The 19401-nt window shown below is 41.7% G+C and overlaps 1 protein-coding gene across 1 annotated transcript; it reads right to left on the bottom strand.

Annotated features, from left to right (window-relative positions):
- Positions 1-914: 914 nt before the first annotated feature.
- nek6 (NIMA-related kinase 6) lies at positions 915-18716 on the bottom strand. Its single transcript, XM_036563101.1, has 10 exons — positions 18503-18716; positions 10724-10804; positions 9958-10080; positions 7300-7362; positions 7055-7165; positions 4922-5030; positions 4588-4695; positions 3817-3911; positions 2464-2577; positions 915-1466 (listed from the first exon to the last, which is right to left on the bottom strand). Exons 2-10 carry the CDS (start codon positions 10787-10789, stop codon positions 1356-1358), a joined length of 900 nt encoding a protein of 299 aa, XP_036418994.1. The 5' UTR covers positions 10790-10804; positions 18503-18716; the 3' UTR covers positions 915-1355.
- Positions 18717-19401: the final 685 nt, after the last annotated feature.

Raw genomic sequence — 19401 nt, 5'->3', positions numbered from 1 at the left:
GGGTGGTGGGGTGGAAACATGATTTTATTGGTGTACAATTTTGATCAATAATGAGCAGGAAATATATATATATATATATAATATATATATATTGTATTCTTCAATAACTAGTATGATTACAGTACTAAGTTGTGTGGTTTTGAGAGAGGAGCCTATGTGTGGGCCCTCATGCTGTGCTTATGACGGTAGAAACCGTATAGTTCATGTTTTTAATGGGGCAGCAGCCATAATCGCAGCGTAGCGCAGCTGTCTGCAGAACGTCCCGTTAAGACCTTTTGTGGTCAGGATTAGTGGTGGGAAAAACTGGATCTTGATTCCTTTAGCAACATGGCTGCTGACTGTTTGTAGCTGTCCAGGCGTACGGCCGAACGCTTAATTGTTTAAATATCAAAACTGCGATAAAAAAAAAAAATGACATCATATCGCGATAACCTAATCTCACGCAGCTCTGGCGCACTAAACCTCGAGTCTGAAAAAAGGATGTGCTGGTCTTCTTGGCAAAATGAAGCCTAATTAACAGAAAACAATCTCATTTAAACTGCAAAAAATGTTGGTTAGAAAGTCGAAGTTGGATGTTTTTCCCAGATTTTCCCTCCTCCAGATGTGCCCGTAGGAATATTAGCATGTGTTCAAAATACCTTTTAGGATAAAACGCTGTCGCCTTGCACTCAAACAGGAAGGCCACTGTAATTCCACTAATGTTATCACCATGGCAACATTTACATCACCGCATGCAGTCGTCGGTCATGTACCATTGCTGATATTTTTCAGCGCAAACGTACAGTCGGCTTTTTAAGGAGTTAATGCATACAGCCTCAGTAGGGTACGAGTAGGGAGCAGTCATTTTCCCTGACCACCACTGAGGTCAGACCCCTCCCTGACCACCAGCGAGAGTAACCGCTAAACACAAATACTTCACAAGGTTTCCAGAATATGTATTTGAACTGTTAGTACTTGAACATGAGCACAATTAAGGGGGGGTTACATATTAAGCTGTTCAGTCCACTTTCTCCAAACTCATCGAGTCTAGTTACAGTTCATCGGACGGTAAGACGGTCAGGGATCCGTCCAGTTAAAGCGAAAGTTCAAATGGTGAATATTGATCCCACGTTGAGCAGAAAAAGAACAGTAAAGGAACTGATATTTGACAGTGCAGGAGTTTTTGATGAAGCGTTTTAAGGCGTTTTGGAGAACAGCGTCTGTGTGAGTTTGTTATAGTTGTGTTTGATCAGTGCAGTAATACAGCAGAGTTCTTCAGGCACAGAGTCTGAATGAGTCCACAGTTCACACACAGTCCTTCTTCTGCCTCAGCAGCGCTTGGCAGGTGTGTGCAGGTGTGTCTCCAGAGGGCCGTTTCAGGTGCTGGCCGTCCACAGCTGCATCTGTTTGGAGAACTGCAGGACTAACACGATGTCCGGCCGCTCGTCTGGATCCGGGTTGATGCACATGCTGACCAAATTCCTCAACTACGACACAAAGACAGTTTTTACATTCAGTTAAAACATTAAACTACTACATCTGAACTTCAGAAAGGTCTGAAAACAGTTTTTAATAATAAGAAACCAATATAGTTGTAGAGAAGTGTATAAAAAGTATATAGTAAATGTATAAAATGGTTCTAATGTGCTGCATGGTTTCCCTGTTGTGCAATGGTCAGGATCCCCACAGAGCAGGTACTGTTTGGGTGGTGGATCATTCTCAGCACTGCAGTAACACTGACATGGTGGTGGTGTGTTAGTGTGTGTTGTGCTGGTCTGAGTGGATCAGACACAGCAGTGCTGCTGGAGTTTTTAAACACCTCAGTGGCACTGCTGGACTGAGAATAGTCCACCAACCAAAAATATCCAGCCAACAGCGTCCTGTGGGCAGCGTCCTGTGACCACTGGTGAAGGACTAGAGGATGACCGACACAAACTGTGCAGCAGCAGATGAGCTATCGTCTCTGACTTTACATCTACAAGGTGGACTGACAAGGTGGGAGTGTCTGATAGAGTGGACAGTGAGTGGACACAGTGGTTAAAAACTCCAGCAGCACTGCTGTGTCTGATCCACTCAGACCAGCACAACACACACTAACACACCACCACCACGTCAGTGTTACAACAGTGCTGAGAATGATCCACCACCCAAATAGTACCTGCTCTGTGAGGGTCCATGGGGGTCCTGACCACTGAAGAACAGGGTAACAAAGTATGCAGAGAAACAGATGGACTACAGTCTGTAACTGTAGAACTACAAAGTGAAACTATACGGTCAGTGGAGCTGATAAAGTGGACAATGAGTGTAGAAACAAGGAGGGGGATGGTGTGTGTATGTATGTAAACATCTAAAAACATCTTCTGATATCTGGTTTATATCATCTACACTGTGCTCGTCATTAGTGACTAAATTGGCCAAAACTATTACTATGAAAGTGTGTGTGTGTGTGTGTGTGTGTGTGTGTGTGTGTGTGTGTGTGTGTACCTTCTCTGAAAAGTGGTCTGGAGGTAGAGGAGGATAATCACACTGCTCAATCTTCTGGCAGAGCATCAGCAGGTTCATCTGATCGCTGTAGAATGGGCTCTGCAGCGCCGCCATCTGATACAAACACACACACATTAACATTTCCTCTAATCTACATCGGTGAGATTCAGACAATTTAAAGGAAGCTGTAACAAGAACTTTTCACAGATGAACGGAGCTGCAGATGATTCCATAATAACTGAGGAAGTTCATTTTTCAGCATTGGGAAAAAAAAAGCAGAAAACACATTTAACAGAAAATGACTCAGAAGCCTCAGTGACTAACTCTACTCTCAGCTGTGTGAGTCAGTGAGTCACTCCTTCCCTTTATTCCAGCTTCCATTCTGTTCAGGAGACTCACTTTCAGTTCCTCAAAGAATCTGCAGACACACCTCCAAAGTTCAGTCGTAGAAGCTGGTTGATGATTTTCTGAAGTAATCAAACACATTCAGTGGTGTTGAGGTCTGGACTCTGGGGTGGTCAGTCCATTGTTCAGCTTCTTTGTTTGATGTGTCCGTCTCCTTTTCTCAGTGAGGTTCTTCTTGACAGCTACACATCCTTTCAGACCCACAGCGCTGAGTCGTCTTCTCACAGTGGAAGGATGGACAGAAACACCTGTGGATGTTTTCAGATCTGAAGCAGCTCGATTTTCTCCTCTCTCTCAAAGATGAAAGCTCTAAGTGCTGTTTATCTGATGGGGCAGTTTTGGGGTCTAACAGCTCTTCCAGGCGGTTGTTAGGAGGCACACGGGAGTCTGTAACTTTTAATCAGTTTTTAAACTCCAGTTTTAGAAACTCACTTATTTCCCTTCATTACCTCATGTCTAATCTCCTCACAAATATCTCCTTTAGTCATTTTAGATGAGAGAAATGTGTGAGGCAGCTGAGGTGAGTTTGGGTAGTTCTTTGTATGAATGTGTCAGTCTGAAGGGGAACAACGTCAGTGACACCTTTAGGAAGCTTTTGTTGGAGGACAGCTGTAACTGGTTGGGTTTAAGATTGTAAGGATGGAGTTAAAGTGACAGCAGGTGCACAAAAGTAAAGAGTGGACAAATTAAATGCTGATATCTGGTTGTTGAGGCTTGTGTGAAATTTTCTGTTAAATGTGTTTTCTGTTTTTTTTTCTGACGCTGAAAACAAATTATGACTTTTGACAGAAAATTACATAAAAGGAGGTGTCTCTGTACAGTACTCTCTCTCGCTCTCTTTATATATATATATATATATATATATATATATATATATATATATATAGAGATATAGAGAGAGAGAGAGAGAGAGTAATTAATAGTAATACATGAACTGTATTTGTGTACCTCGTACAACAGACAGCCCAGAGACCAGATGTCTGACTTGAAGTTGTAGCCGTTCTCGTGGATTCTCTCAGGAGACATGTAGTACGGGGTTCCCACTGAGAGGGGGGTCAAACAGAGGATTCAGAAACTGAGGGTGGGACAAACACAGCTTTCAGAAACTGATGTGGTTGTTGTTGGAGTGATTTATATGAAAGAAGTCGATGACGGAATGAATCAGATCATCAGATCCTGCTCACTAATGACCATCACAAACAAATTCAAATGCCTGGACTTACAAACCCTGGAGATTCCTTCCTGCGGACTTTAGCTCCAACCCGAATCCACCACACCTAATCAGTCTAATTCTTACCTTCAGAAGTTCTTTATTAGCGTATTAATGTGTGTTACCTTTAGGTTGGGTGTGCAGAAAGGAAGATCTCCAGGAGGAAGTGTTGGTGACCACTGATGCACTGAAGATTCAGCCAGCAATACTTAACCATTACAAACACTGTACAGTAGCTTTAGCTAAAGTACAGCAACTACAGCCAAAAATCTACTCCCATTAGATCCTTCAGTGGACAATCATCATAAAATAAACTGTCATAACTATACTTATATTACTAATAATTACTATTATTAATAGTAGTATTTCTAACTTATTTATCTTAGCAGTGCTTAACTTTTTATCACTGAATACATGGGGCTGATGTGCGATCTGTGCATGTGTGTATGTATATATATGTATACATGTGATATGCATATATGTGTATGTGTGTGTGTGTATATATTCACCCAGTGAATGAACGACTGTAGTTTTGGAGCTGAAGAAGCGTCCCAAACCCAGATCTCCCAGTTTGACCACTCCAGTCGCTGTGATGAACACGTTAGCTGGTTTTATATCTGACAGAGACAGAAACATACACACAGACCGTTACACCACCAGTCAAGAGTCTGGAGTCACAGAAGAGTTCAGAAGTTTAGAATTACAGTTCCAAAATTTGGAATCACAGTTGAAAAGTTAAGAATAATGGTGTGCGTGTGTGTGTGTGTGTGTGTGTGTCTGTGTGTGTGTGTGTGTGTGTATGTGTGTGAGTGTGGGTGTGTGTGTGTGTGTGTGTGTGTGTACCTCGGTGCATGACTCTGCGGGAGTGCATGTGCTCCACTGCACTGCACAGCTGAACAAAGTACTTCCATATCGTCCTCTCAGGAATCAGCCTCCGCTTCTTCTTAAAGTACTGCACACACACACACACGCTGTTATTTTAGTCGGTAATATTCAGTGTAGACTGAAATACTCTAAGTAAGATGACAGAAGGTATTTTCAGATGCTTTATTAAATATTTCATGTTTTCTGGGATCATCAAAAAGTTATTAAATGATAAGGCTTTTTCGATCCCAGGTGGGTAACATAAGTATTCACAACAGCATTAAAGATGTAAGAATAAGCAAGAGTATGAATACATGTAGGAAAAAAAAACATAAAATATGAAATAACCCTAAGTTTTGCACAGGCCATATTTTATGGTCTATTTGTTTTCCGATAGGTTAAATGCAGTAAATAAACAGTAACTGTGTAGTACAATGTGCAGAAGTGTGTTCTCTGTACAGGATGTCTTAACTTTTCACTTCAACAACAACAATATGGAATTTGACCAGGGTGCACAAACTTTTGCATACAACTGTACACCGATCAGGCATAACATTATGACCACCTCCTTGTTTCTACGCTCATTGTCCACTTTATCAGCTCCACTTACTATATAGGTGCACTTTGTAGTTCTACAGTTACAGACTGTAGGACCCCCATGGACCCTCAGAGCCGGTACTATTTGGGTGGTGGATCATTCTCAGCACTGCAGTAACACTGATGTGGTGGTGGTGTGTTAGTGTGTGTTGCGCTGGTCTGAGTGGATCAGACACAGCAGTGCTGCTGGAGTTGTGTGTATATATATATATATATATGCAGATATGCAGACAGCTCACTAAACAGCAGCACTGTGATAATAAATAATTACTGTAATTATTTCAAATAAGCGTATTCTGGATGTTAGTTTTATTATAACTGTTAGAATTCTGTATACAAATTTTATCATAAGATTGATATTAATTTTATTATAATCTCAAGATGTATTCAAAACCTATATCATTCATGTGAAAAAGTAACTGCCCCTAAACCTAATAGCTGGTTGTCACACCTGCAATCAGACGTTTGCGATAACTTGCAGTGAGTCCTCTACATCACTGTGGAGGAATTCTGGCCGACGTTTCTTTACAGAATTGTTTTAATTCGGCTACATTAGAGGGTTTTTGAGCATGAGCTGCCTGTTTAAGGTCTCACCCACAGCATCTCAATAGGGGTTCTAGTCAGACTTTGACTCAGCCACTCCTTCATTTTAGTTCTTTTGAGCCATTCAGAGGTGGACTTGTGTGGAGCATGTGTGCTTCAGATCATCGTCCTCCTGCAAACCCAACTGCACTTGAGCTTTAGGTCACAAACTGACGGGCAGACATTCTCCACTTCATGGCTCGATTAATTATGACTAGTCGTCCAGGTCGTGCAGAAGCAAAGCAGGCCCAGACCATCACACTACCACCACCGTGTTTCACTGTTGGTATAATGTTATGGTGGAATGAGGTGTTAGCTTTGCGCTAGATGCAATGGGACCCATATCTTCAAGTTTTCTCCAGTTTGTAAGATGACTGGAGTCCCAGAGTCTTGGCAATGGCTTTGTAACCTTTTCCAGACGGTAGATTTCAGTGACTTTGTTTCGCCTCTGTATTTGAATCTCTTTAGAACGTGGCATCATGTGCTGCTTTTTGAGACCTTCTAGCTGTTTCACACTGCCAGACAGGTTGTTTTTAAGTGATGTTTAGATTTAACAGGTCTGGCAGTAATCATGCCTGGGTGTGGTCAGTGAAACTGAACCCAGTAGTCAAATAAAATTTGGTTAACTGGTTCATTTAGTAGCTAAGGGGGCAGTTACTTTTTCACATAGGGTCAGGTAGGGATGAACGGCATTTTTCTTTATAAAAATGAAATTATCATTTAAAAACATTATTTTTTGTTTACTTGCGTATCTTTGTGTAGCAATAAGAGTAGTCTGATGATCTGAAACATTCAAGTGTGACAAATATGCAAAAAAATGGAGAAAATGGGAAGGGGGTGAATACTTTCTCACAGCACTGTAACTCCGTTCTGGATGTTCTACAGTTTCCTCGGTCATTTTCGAATCTCCTGCAGCTCTGATCACAAACTCACCTTTATCATGTGTGACAGATCTCCAGCGTCGGCCAACTCCAACACGATGTTCAGCTCGTTATCCTCAATGAAGGAGTCCAGATACTTTATCACGTTGGGATGATTCAGCTGCTGCAGGACGGAAGAGGACAGTGTCACACACACGTATATATACATAAACATATCTCACAGAAATGTTTCTTTTTCAAAACATAGATAAACACTCTGACCTCCATCACAGAGCAGAGTTTAATCTCATCACTAACCTTCAGCAAGTCGATCTCTTTAATGCAGTCCTGACGAGATTTAGCGTCCATCATCTCAAAAATCTGAGACACGCAAACACACAGCAACAATAAAACACAAACACTGTTATTATATACAGATATTCACACGCACACATCATCTAAACCACTTATCCTTCTGGGTCGCGGTGGGGTGCTGGAGCCTATCCCAGCTGTCACTGGGCGGAAGGCAGGATACACCCTGGACAGGTTGCCAGTCCATCGCAGGGCTATATACAGATATTATATCTCTACATACACATATACTGTATATATATCACTGTACATATGACATATATACCACACTATATACAAAAAGTATTGGAACACACCTCTTAATCAGTGAATTCAGGTGTTTAATTCAGTCTCATTGCCACAGGTGTATCATAGGTGTATAAACTCAAACTCTTAGCCATGCAGTTTGCCTTTACAGACATTAGTGAAAGACTAGTTTGTTCTAAAGAGCCCACTGAATTCCAGAGTGGTGCTGTAAGATGCCCCCGTTGTAACAAGTCAGTTTGTGAAATTTCTTCCCTCCTAAATATTCCACAATCAGCTGTGAGAGGTATTATTGAAAAGTGAAGCGTTTAGGAACCACAGCACGAAGTGTCAGACCATGTAAAGTTGCAGAGCGGGTCGCAGAGTGCTGAGACGTATAGTGCATAACAGTCTTTAATGCTCTGCTGATCAATAACTGCGGATTTAAACCTCCTCTGGCATCAACGTCAGCACAAACACTGAGCGCCGGGAGTTTCATGGCAGGGTTTCCATGGTCGAGCAGCTGCATGCAGCCTTACATCACCAAGCACAATGCCAAGCGTCGGATGGAGTGGAGTAAAGCACCACCACTGGACTCTGGAGCAGTGGAGACGTGTTCTGTGGAGTGATGAATCAGCTTCTCTATCTGTCAGTCTGATGGACGAGTCTGGGTTTGGTGAATGCCAGGAGAACGTTACCTGCCTGACTGCACTGTGCCAGCTGTAAAGTTTGGTGGAGGAGGGATGATGATATGGGGCTGTTTTTCAGGGGTTGATCTAGAACCCTTAGTTCCGGTGAAGGGAAATCTTAATGCTTCAGCAGACCAAGACATTTTGGACAACTGTACACTTCCAACTTTGTGGGAACAGTTTGGGGAAGAACCTTTCCTGTTCCAGCCTGACTGAGACCCAGTGCACAAAGCAGCTCCATAAAGTCATGACTGGGTGAGTTTGGTGTGGAAGAACTTGACTGGCCCTCACAGAGCCCTGACCTCAACCCCATCGAACACCTTTGGGATGAACTAGAATGGAGATTGTGAGTCAGACCCTCTCGTCCAACATCAGTGTCTGACCTCACAAATGCTCTTCTGGATGAATGGGCAAAACTTATTAAACTTACTAAATTATTCAGCATGAATTATCATCTAATTTCATTCACTATTAGTGTATGATTGGCAATGTTTTATTACTGAAGCATTAACAAGTTTTCAAGTCAGTTTTCTTTACAAATTCAGGAAAGTTTAACTGCAAAAATCACTAAAAGCTCTTCCATATTTATCCACAACTGGTTGTTAAAATAGGTTTAAACCAACTTAAATATTCTGAGACTAAAACTATATGAATCTAAATAGTTTACTACCTAAAGGTAAGAATCGGTCTTAATAAGTGATTTTTGATTTAATCAGCTCTTTATTATTACCTGGTTCTAGATAGTATATAGGCTAAAGGCAGTAGGAACAGCAGGGGGCACCTCAGCTTTCAGATCTAGAGAAGTCTTTAGGAAGGGCTTCGTTTTTTTAACAGGCAAACCGTAAAATCACAAATCATTGCTGGCTTTAACGATAACATTACAGCCCCCAAAAAAACTTCTGGGCATTTAGTACATCGTGAGAACCTTTGTTTACAGACATCTGGATTTGCCCTCTATTTTTCATATTACCTGATGGACTACAATTACCATAAACACAAGAACTGAACCTTCGTTTCAGCTCACACGACTACGCAGAGCAGATGGTTTGCGCGGTGGGGAAATGTCTGATATTGTTCACGCCATGTAGTCTGATGTCTTGTGTGAGTGTTTTGGGGGGGTGGGGGTGTTGTTACACTGTTAGAAATAAAGGTTCTGTTCAGGTACATTTTTCCCTCATCAAGGTACAAACAATGTAAACTTTCCCTCAAAGCTCCAACAGTGGTTTTAAGGTCTGATTGTGAACCTTAAATAAGTTTTTCCAGGTGAAAAGTTTGTATTTGTACCTTTTCATAACCGAATGTTTTAAAACAGAACAGTAAAATAAAAGCCTGGAGGCGAGACGGGGTGTGTGGAGTCAGTACAGCTTAGAACATATCATTTCAGTGGATTATGGTTCAGTTATGTTCCCTGACTAAAGGTCCTGAGATGGAGCCTTGAGGGGACCACCCCAGTGACAAGATTGTGACAGTTTACTACCTTTATTTCTGAGAGTATAATATACATTATTATGATGAATTTTGTGATGACACGCATTTCTGAGAAAGTGATGGGTATGTTCACAACTCTGTAAGCAGAACCTTAGAAAAATGACTGTCATGTTCTGTGTATAGCGAAGATGTTTTCAAAAATCACATTTTTACAGTTTCTATGTATTGCTGACCCTCTCAGTCACAGTGCGCATGGTAGAGGTACCTGTACTTTCTTCAGAGCCACCTGCTTGTTCTCCAGCAGATACGTGGCTCTGTACACCTCACTGAACTGCCCGCGGCCGATCTTCTTCTCGATGCGGAAGTTGGACAGTGCGCTGCAGTAACTCTGCCAAAACGAAAGAGGAGCGAGAGTTACTTACACGTAACACCAGAACCAGAACCAGAACCTGCACAACAGAATCTCAACTCAAACTATTAAAGCACATATTATAAACACTGCACATACAGTCTGTGTCCAAACCTGTGGACACTCCAGAGTTTCCTCTGAAATGAAGGTGTTAATAGTGAGTCTGTGCTGCAGTAACAGCCTCTACTCTGCTGTGAAGGCTTTACACTATATCTTGAACATTGCAGTGAGGATTTAATTGCACAACACCTCTGTAGCAGAACTAACTGACTATAGCGCCCTCATGTGTGCAATCCATAAACGTGCTTCAGCTCGAATGGTTTACTAATTGGCTAGCAGTTAATCATTTACACTCTAGCTCTATCTAACAGCTTTTGCTGATTAAATTAATTGCAGCAGTGATGAATAAATACTCGAGTACTGTAATTACTGTAATTACTCTACGGGAGAGTCAGTAAGAGTAACTAACTCTAGATAACAGAAATGAGTGGACAGATGAGTGGGCAGTTTTTAGGGGATGAGTAAGGCAAACTGAAATCAGTATTAAAGTGTTAAAGTGTTGTAAAGTGTGTGTGCGGTGGGGGTGGTTCTGTGGTAGTGTGTGTGTGTGTGTGTGTCTGACCTGGTTGTCGTGTTCTGGTAGCGTGTCATTTTTATTCTGATCCTGCTGGCTGTGCTGACCCTCCATACTGACATACCACACCTGTAACACATAAACACACAGTATATAATCAATACATCATCAGTTCATTATCAGTACATTATCAATAAACTATCATTATATTATCAGTTTATTATCAATATTTCATCAGTACACTATCAGTATATTAGCAGAACATCAGTTCTTTGTCAATATATTGGTGTGTTATCAATACATTATCAATATATTATCAGTACATTATCAGTTCATTGTTAGTACATCATCAATATATTATCAGTATATTATCAATCCATTATTAGTACATTATCAATATGTTATTAGTACAATATCAGTACACTATTAGTATATTATCATTACATTATCAGTGCATTATCAATAAACTATCATCAATATACTACCAGTACATTATTGGTACATTATCAGTATATTAGCAGAACATCAGTTCATTGTCACTATATTATTGGTGTGTTATCAATACATTATCAATATAGTATGAGCACATTGTCAGTTTATTATTAATATATTATCAGTACATTATCAGCATACTATCATCAATATATTATCAGTATGTTATCAGTTCATTTTTAGTACATTATTAATATGTTGCCAGTACATTAGTACATTACCAGTACATTATCACTTCATTATCAGTACGTTATTAATACATTGTTAGTACATTATCAGTATATTGTCAGTATGTTATCAGTATATTATCAATATATTATCACTTCATTATCAGTACATTATCAGTACATTATTAGTACATTAAAGGTTCATTATTAGTTCATTATCAGTATATTATCAGTTCAGAGGAATCTGGGCAGAGTTGCAGTTTCTAGGCTATGAAGGACCAACTGGGTGAACCAGTCTGCTACAGCGCCACCCTGAGGCAGAGCAGTGCTGCAGCTCTGGTTAGTTAAGAACACCAAAGACAGAAGCTGATTGTGGGTGAAGCAGATAAACAATGACAGCATGACGTCATAATATGTTTATTTTCAGGGGCCCCAGGAATTTTGATTTTGAGATATTCAGGGGGTCCAAGAGGTTAATTAGGGAGTCCCAGACCCCTAGGACCCCTTGTATTTTGCACCTTGGTTGTAACCCGAAAAAGGGAATAAATAAGGAAATGAAACTAAAGCGTTTGCCATTTAATCAACTAGTAAAACCAGTGAGAGCTCCCCCTGCCGAATGTTTACAGACATAAACATTATGTCTTCTTATAGCATTCTTCACAAGGCCTTATAATCAAATGCAGATCAATCTGGGCATCATACAGCATTTAGAGTTGATACATAAACGTTCTACAACATAGTCTAACTTTTCTTATCCGTTTCTACAGAAATATATGCAAATTATTCTCTGACTCATTATGAACTGTAAAGCATTCAGTTATAAAATAACTTTAGTGCCATGCAAATGTTTTCTAAATGAGCTGATTTGCATAATCTGACTAACCAGAGACGCATCTGATTAGCAAGCATACATACAAGTGATTAAAATCCAAAATCCATAAATCCTCTGAAACGAGCAGGTGTAAAATGGGGTCTCACCCTACCAACAACACATCTGATTGGCTCAAACACATAACGAGGACATTCCATTTGTTACCTTCTAATACGACTCACACAGTAATTAGGATGATACATAATGTGTCCAAAGAGTTTCTTCTGAAATGAAGGTGTTCACAGTGAGTCTGTGCTGCAGTAACAGCCTCTACTCTTCTGGGAAAGCTCTATACTAGATGTTGAACATTGCTGTGAGGATTTGATTGAGCACTAGTGAGGTCAGGTACTGATGTTGGATGGTCAGTTCTGGATCACTCTGACTCATCCCAAAGGTACTGAATGGAGCTCCATCACTACAGAGAACACAGCTCCACTGCTCCACAGCCCAATGCTGGGGGGCTTTATACCCCCTAGCCCAGGCTGGGCATTGGACATGGAGACCTTAGGATCATGTGCAGCTGCTCTATTCTATTGGTCAGTGCTTCTAAGGAGATTCTACAAGCTGTGTCAGCGATGGACGACCTTATAGCAGCTGAACTCACTTCATGTCATTCAGACTCTTTTCCAGCGTGGTCAGTTTAGTAGCTGCTGCTCTTTTCCTTCTCACTTTGTTTCTTTCTTTATTCTCTCCTTGCTCTGCTCTGAGCTGTTGGAAACTCTCTGTTGTCACGGTCCACAGACACGTGTCAATCCAGATTACTCAGAATATCACAGCAAGGAACCCGCGCACATGAGCAGTTCTAGGAAAGAGTGCTCGCACAGGCTTGCTGCACACACAGCAGCTCCACGGATTCCTCTGCTCTGATGTTCTGGGTATTTCGGATATGAGTAGCTTTTTTTTCTCGGCCTGCGTGAGCGGAGTGACGTCGTCTAATTGCACTCTTTATTTGGTGTTCCACAGAAAGGTTTCACACTGCGTCACTCAACACTTTTCACCTGCTACAAGATGCTGGAGAGGAATTTACCCACAAAAACCTCCCGCCACAGACACACACACACACACACACACACACACACACACACACACACACACACACACAGACACACACACACACACACACACACTCACTCTACATTCAGACACTGCACGCAGCTCTGAATGAATGTGTAAAAGTTGCGGTAACCGTTCTGTCTAATTTAGCTCCACGTGTTGGACAATGTGATAAAAATATCATACTGCAGTACTAAAGACATGTTTCAACACACCAGCAGTGCCACAAACGCTGACAAAAACGATGATTTGTATTCAACATTTCACAGTCTGCACTGCACTAAACCAATTAAACAGCGCTGACCTCTTCAGCACCCTCTAGTGGTCATTCTGCTGGTGGACTAGAAATCAACTCTATATTTTTAGGCAATATAATCAAATAAAACTGACTCTGTTATCACATGAACTAGGACAGGGGTCAGCAACATGTGGCAGAATTATGTTTGTAGGTAAAAATAAAATAATCCTCCTTTACAGTAAAATAAAGCTCTGCTGATCGTTCAACACAGTTTAACAATAAATGATCTTAAACGCTGGAGTTAATGTAGAACTGCTAATTCACCCTTTAACCCTGAAGATCAGCGCAGACTGCTGGTCACCATAGCAACACAGACAACAGTCTGGCATAGCTAATAGATAATGGACTTACTTGCGTTTATAATCACTCCAGCTGAGAAGCGACTTCAGCCTCGTAAAAAGTCAAACGTTGAGAGACATTTTACAAGAAATTGTTCTACTTTTGCTGAAAAGTTTGCTGGAGATGCGAGAAAAGCGGCTATAGCTGAGCTAAAGCTTAAAGCAGAGCAAAGTAAGTCTGCGTTTTCGTTTATATATAATTTGATAGCCTACACTAGCACATTAACTCATACTGCGACGTATTTAAAGCCAAGATGGTAAAATGGACATAAAATGTTGTGGCTCCCAGGATGGATTGATTTTTGTAGAAAGGACAAAATGGCTCTTCTTAACATTTGGGGTGCGACCTCTGGGCTACACAATGTCGTCTCTCAGTGTGTGAAACGTTGAGCTGCTAGTGAGAAATGAGATTGAAAGGGGAGGGGTGTGAGGCCCCGCTGTGAAAGACAGTTCACACCTCTCCACAAGACGTCCGTGCTGAGATAGACGACTGCAGCTTCTTAAACAGTCCTGAACAACAACACTTCTAGAAACGAAGATAAAAATCCAGTTCACTTCTGGTTTAATACCTACAAATTTCCATCTGAATATATTCCAACAATGTTACTGAATACAAAAAAATACATAGTTCAGAAAGTGAGCAGCTCCAACACAGGCAGAAACTGTATTTTATAGCTGCTGCGAAAAAATCCTAATTATACTTTCACTTTAGTGATATAAAATCCACCACATGCTCACAAAAGCCTGCTGATTATGACAGTAACATTTGTCATAATGAGATTAAAATACCATCATATTTCCAAGCTCTGCAGATGGTGCTGTGACACTAACTGGTGATCCAGCTTCAGTTTTAACCTGCGATGCTCTTCATACATGGATTACAGTCTCAGCAGGTTTAAAACTGCAGAAATATGATTAAAATCCAGGAGAGCTGAAGTTTTAATTATCATCTACATCATCAGGTCTATGGTCTAATAACACTGAGCTCGTTAGAGACAGGCAAACATCACAATGTGTGACATCACAACCATGAGTTCCCCACTGCCTGCCTGCCTGCCTGTCTATCTCTCTGTATGCCTGTCTTTCTCTTTGTCTGCCTCTCTGTCTTTCTCTTTGTCTACATGTCTGTCTGCCTTTCTCCCTCTCTGCCTGTCTGTCACTCTGTCTTTCTGTCTGCCTTTCTTTGTGTGCCTGTCTGTCTGTCTGTCTCCCTGTTTGCCAGTCTGTCTTTATTTCTCTTTGTCTGCCTGCCTATCTCTCTGTTAGCCTGTCTCTCTGTCTTTCTCCCTCTCTGCCTGTCTGTCACTCTGTCTTTCTCTTTGTCTGCCTGTCTGTCTGTCTGTCTCCCTGTTTGCCAGTCTGTCTTTATTTCTCTTTGTCTGCTTGCCTGTCTCTCTGTCTGCCTGTCTTTCTCTTTGTCTACATGTCTGTCTGTCTTTCTCCCTCTCTGCCTGTCTGTTGCTCTGTCTTTCTCTTTGTCTGCCTGTCTGTCTTTCTTTGTTTGCCTGTTTGTCTGCCTCTCTCTGCCTGTCTGTCCGTATCTCTTTCTCTCTCTGTTTCTCTGTCTGTCTGTCTGTCTGTCTGCCTGTCTGTCTGTACTTCTGTCCTCTTTTCTCCATCTGTCTGTGTGCGTGAGTTGAGTGACACAGTTTAATTTCGCTATTCATTCAGTTCAGTGTTTGTTCCACAAAAATGGTTTCAGTGTCACTCAAACACTCTCCCTGCAAACCCACAAACCCCCCACCACACACATTACACACACACATTCACAGACTATACACACACACACACTCACTACACACACAGACTACACACACATACACACACACACACAGACATATTACATCTACAAGGTGGACTGACAAGGTAGGAGTGTCTAATAGAGTGGACAGTGAGTGGACACAGTGTTTAAAAACTCCAGCAGGACTGCTGTGTCTGATCCACTCATACCAGCACAACACACACTAACACACCACCACGTCAGTGTTACTGCAGTGCTGAGAATGATCCACCACCCAAATAGTACCAGCTCTGTGAGGGTCCTGTGGGGGTCCTGACCACTGAAGAACAGGGTAACCAAGTATGCAGAGAAACAGATGGACTACAGTCAGTAATTGTAGAACTACAAAGTGAAACTATACGGTCAGTGGAGCTGATAAAGTGGACACTGAGTGTAGAAACAAGGACGTGTACTAAAGTCCTACATGTATATGTTATAAAACTATCATAAAACAGTGTCTCAGTCATCAGGCAGTGAATTCATAACCATTTCATGTAGTAACTTTCTGTGAGGGAGCTTTTAGAGGTGGACGTCTGGTTCCTATCACCACCACTGTGAACAACCCTGACTCAGTAAGTTTCTCTAGAGCTAAGAACCACTCTAAACTACTCTGAACCACTCTGAACGAATCTGTTCATGAGAAATTTTGAAAAACAGGTAAAAGCTGCTTTTTTTATTTGCTAAATAACACATATTGATCAGGCACAGAGAGATCTGTCAGAACACAGCCTGTACTGTACGAACATGATCTCAGATTACTGTTAAACAAACTGAACAGAGTTAGTCAGAGAGAGAGAGAGAGAGAGAGAGAGAGAGAGAGAAAGAGAGACAGACAGAGAGAGAGAAAGAGAGAGAGAGAGAGAGAGAGAGAGAGAGAGGCCGAAGGAGGAAGCAGGGCGTTTGTTATGATTCAGATTGTAAGAGAATCCCGCTCTCTCTCCTCCCTCTTCTCTTTCTCTGTGTTTTTTTGGAAGTGTTGGTCTGGAGTGACTCACGCTGAAGGCATTAAAGAGCACTTCCACAATCAGAAGACACACTGAGGTTCACTCAGTAACACACACACACTACATAATACACGCTTTCACAGAGCACGGCTACTCAGTTAACCCGGAGAACTTCATCCAGACGTCAGATTAGTCCAAAAGGTAAAGAGCAGAGAGACTTTCACATCTAACGGTCTTCAGTTCAGGCTTAAAGGGGAACTCCACTGATTTTCCTAAGGTTCTCTGCATAATTTAGTGGTTAAGATGTAAACAGAATCGTCCAGAGTGGTTTGGTGTGAAACGCTCTGTTCTAGATAAATTTACCGAGTCAGAACTTTTCACAGTGGTGGTGATAGGAACCAGACGTCCACCTCTAAAAGCTCCCTCACAGAAAGTTACTACATGAAATGGTTATGAATTCACTGCCTGATGACTGAGACACTGTTTTATGATAGTTTAGAGGGGTTATGGGGGAATTTTGGAAAATGGGTGGAATTCCTCTTTAAGTTCTGCAGTGTGCTTTGTGAAATCCCCCCGAGTCTTAAAGACGCAGTGCAGGATGTGAAAGTTAGTGCAGGAAAAACACTGAACAATGTGAGACTGAATCAGTGATTAGAATGTGACCCGTATTACTGTGTAATTAACCTCTGGACATCACAGTTACAGTTAGTGCTGCAAGCGTGCTGTTATTTTAAACCTATTATAGTTTTTAGATTAGATTAGTAAATCCTGTGTGTAATTAATGAAATATAATGTTAATGTAACTCATTAACAGGGCAATTAAATATGTAATAACATAATTACAGTTTAATGGTATTGCCAAAGGCGTAAAGAACACGCCATTGAAAATTAGGACTGATACAATTAATTGTAATAATAATTGAAAAATCTGCTGATTATTTGGATGATTAATCGAGAAATGTGCGTTGTTTTTAAGACCAAATAATAAAAACAAGCTTAACTGAGCAATAATATAATGTGTAGAGTTGTTCAAACAGTCCAATATACTTTACTGAAAAAGATACAAACGAAGTCTTTATTGCATACAAAATACAATAAATATAGTATTTCGTAGAAGAAACACTGTGGCCGACACAAACACTTCACAGATTAATCGATTAATCGAGAACGCAACTTCTAACCGTTTTTAATCGCCCAGTCAAAAACCAACCATTTCAAGACATGTGAGGGGGCGGGGCCGCGCGTTGAAAAGTAGTGGTGCTCATGAATATTAATGAGCTCACAGCAGCACTGCAGATGCGCGAATAAGACTTACTGAAACTTGAAGCGAACAAAAAAAAGACCCTTCTGTCTATGTTTTCAGTGTAATTACGCTCAGACGCCTGAATTGGCTGCTAAGTCCTCAGCACAGCTCCTCTAGACTCCTCATCAGCTTCCTCTTCGCCAGTTTCATGCTCGAATTTTCCCGTTCCACCTTAAATGGTGCAGCAGTTACATTCTGGCGCCTGCACCATTTAAGGTGGAACGGGAAAATTCGAGCATGAAACGGACTTTTAGCAGTTAAGCTGAGTTGAGGAAGTTAAAGTGAAGCAGTGCGCAGCTCGGCCTGCTCTCCATTTCCCTGTTTACCCCCCAAAAGACACACACACACACACCCACACACCCACTGTGAAACAGGCTGTTTCAGCTAAAGTTAGCGTCTCAGCTCACTGTAAAGCACGCGCTCAGCCTCTGCGCCAACACTCACGCATCACACAGATATAACGTGTACGCACGTGCACTTATTATTGACGCTCCTGCGCAGTCTTACTATCAGGAGCGCGAGCCATTTCACCACGCTTATCCAGCTTTAACTTTCTAAGCGCGTTTTTTTCATCATCCTACCTTTAATCTCCTTCTATCCGGATCAGAAACGCATCAGCCTTGTTTTACTCCTCTTCGTGCCTCGTGCAGCTGCGCGCTCCTCTTCTTCTCCTTTCCACTCTCACTCTCACTCTCTCTCTCTGTCTGTCTCTCTCTCTCTCTCTCTACATGTTCTCCTGTAGCGCGCGGGCGCTCCGCTCTGTTTTTCCGCGAGCTGGGCGGAGAGAGTCTTCGCTGAACTTCGGAAGCGCCTCAGCATCAGTGGAGCTGCCGCGCATGCGCATAGCGCCACAGACGCTAGTCGGAGAGGAATTGGGTGAAAAGTCGTCGAAGAGCTTCAGGATCGAACTTCACAACCAAAGGGAGGTTCCATCACTATTCTGGCGCTCCAGATTTAGAAAAGTAATACAAAATTATTGTAATTATTGTTTGGATTATCGACAGAGACAGACAGAGCGCGCCCTCTGGCGACGAACGCACAAAGTGCTGAGGAGGCGCGCGCGTCTTTGAGAAGGAAACAGAGCCTGAATGTGTTTATAACCTCCATCAAAGCTAATACACACTCTTCAGTAGGCTTAATGATCGGTACTGTTAAAAGCTGCCAAGGCTTTTCTGAGTCTTCACAATCTCCCTCTTCAGTTCCTGCTCGGTGGTGGTCCTGTGGTGCTACTGTGGGGGTCCTGTGGTGGTCTTAGGAGCATCCTGTGGGGGTCCTGCGGTGGTCCGGACCTTGTTTCTTTGATTATATTAGTTGTTTTGTTGATGCAAATGAAAATCATGTAAAAATGATTCCAACAATCATGTCCTGGTTAACTCTAGACCTTTAGATTAGATTAGATTAGATCCAACTTTATTGTCATTGTGCAGAGTACAAGTACAGAGCCAATGAAATGCAGTTAGCATCTAACCAGAAGTGCAAA

This window comes from Colossoma macropomum, unplaced genomic scaffold (assembly GCF_904425465.1).
Source record: "Colossoma macropomum unplaced genomic scaffold, Colossoma_macropomum, whole genome shotgun sequence".
Taxonomy (NCBI): domain Eukaryota; kingdom Metazoa; phylum Chordata; class Actinopteri; order Characiformes; family Serrasalmidae; genus Colossoma; species Colossoma macropomum.
This window is presented reverse-complemented; position numbering and strand designations above follow the sequence as displayed.

What these genes read in the sequence shown, in the direction of transcription:
- nek6 (XM_036563101.1), bottom strand. Translation starts at nt 10,789, where the DNA reads ATGGAGGGTCAGCACAGCCAGCAGGATCAGAATAAAAATGACACGCTA. An exon ending in TACAGTCGTTCATTCACTGG is followed by an intron (nt 3,912 to 4,587) that starts GTGAATATATAC and finishes CCCCCCTCTCAG; the next exon opens with TGGGAACCCCGTACTACATG. An exon ending in CAGACCACTTTTCAGAGAAG is followed by an intron (nt 1,467 to 2,463) that starts GTACACACACAC and finishes TTTGTGTCGTAG; the next exon opens with TTGAGGAATTTGGTCAGCAT.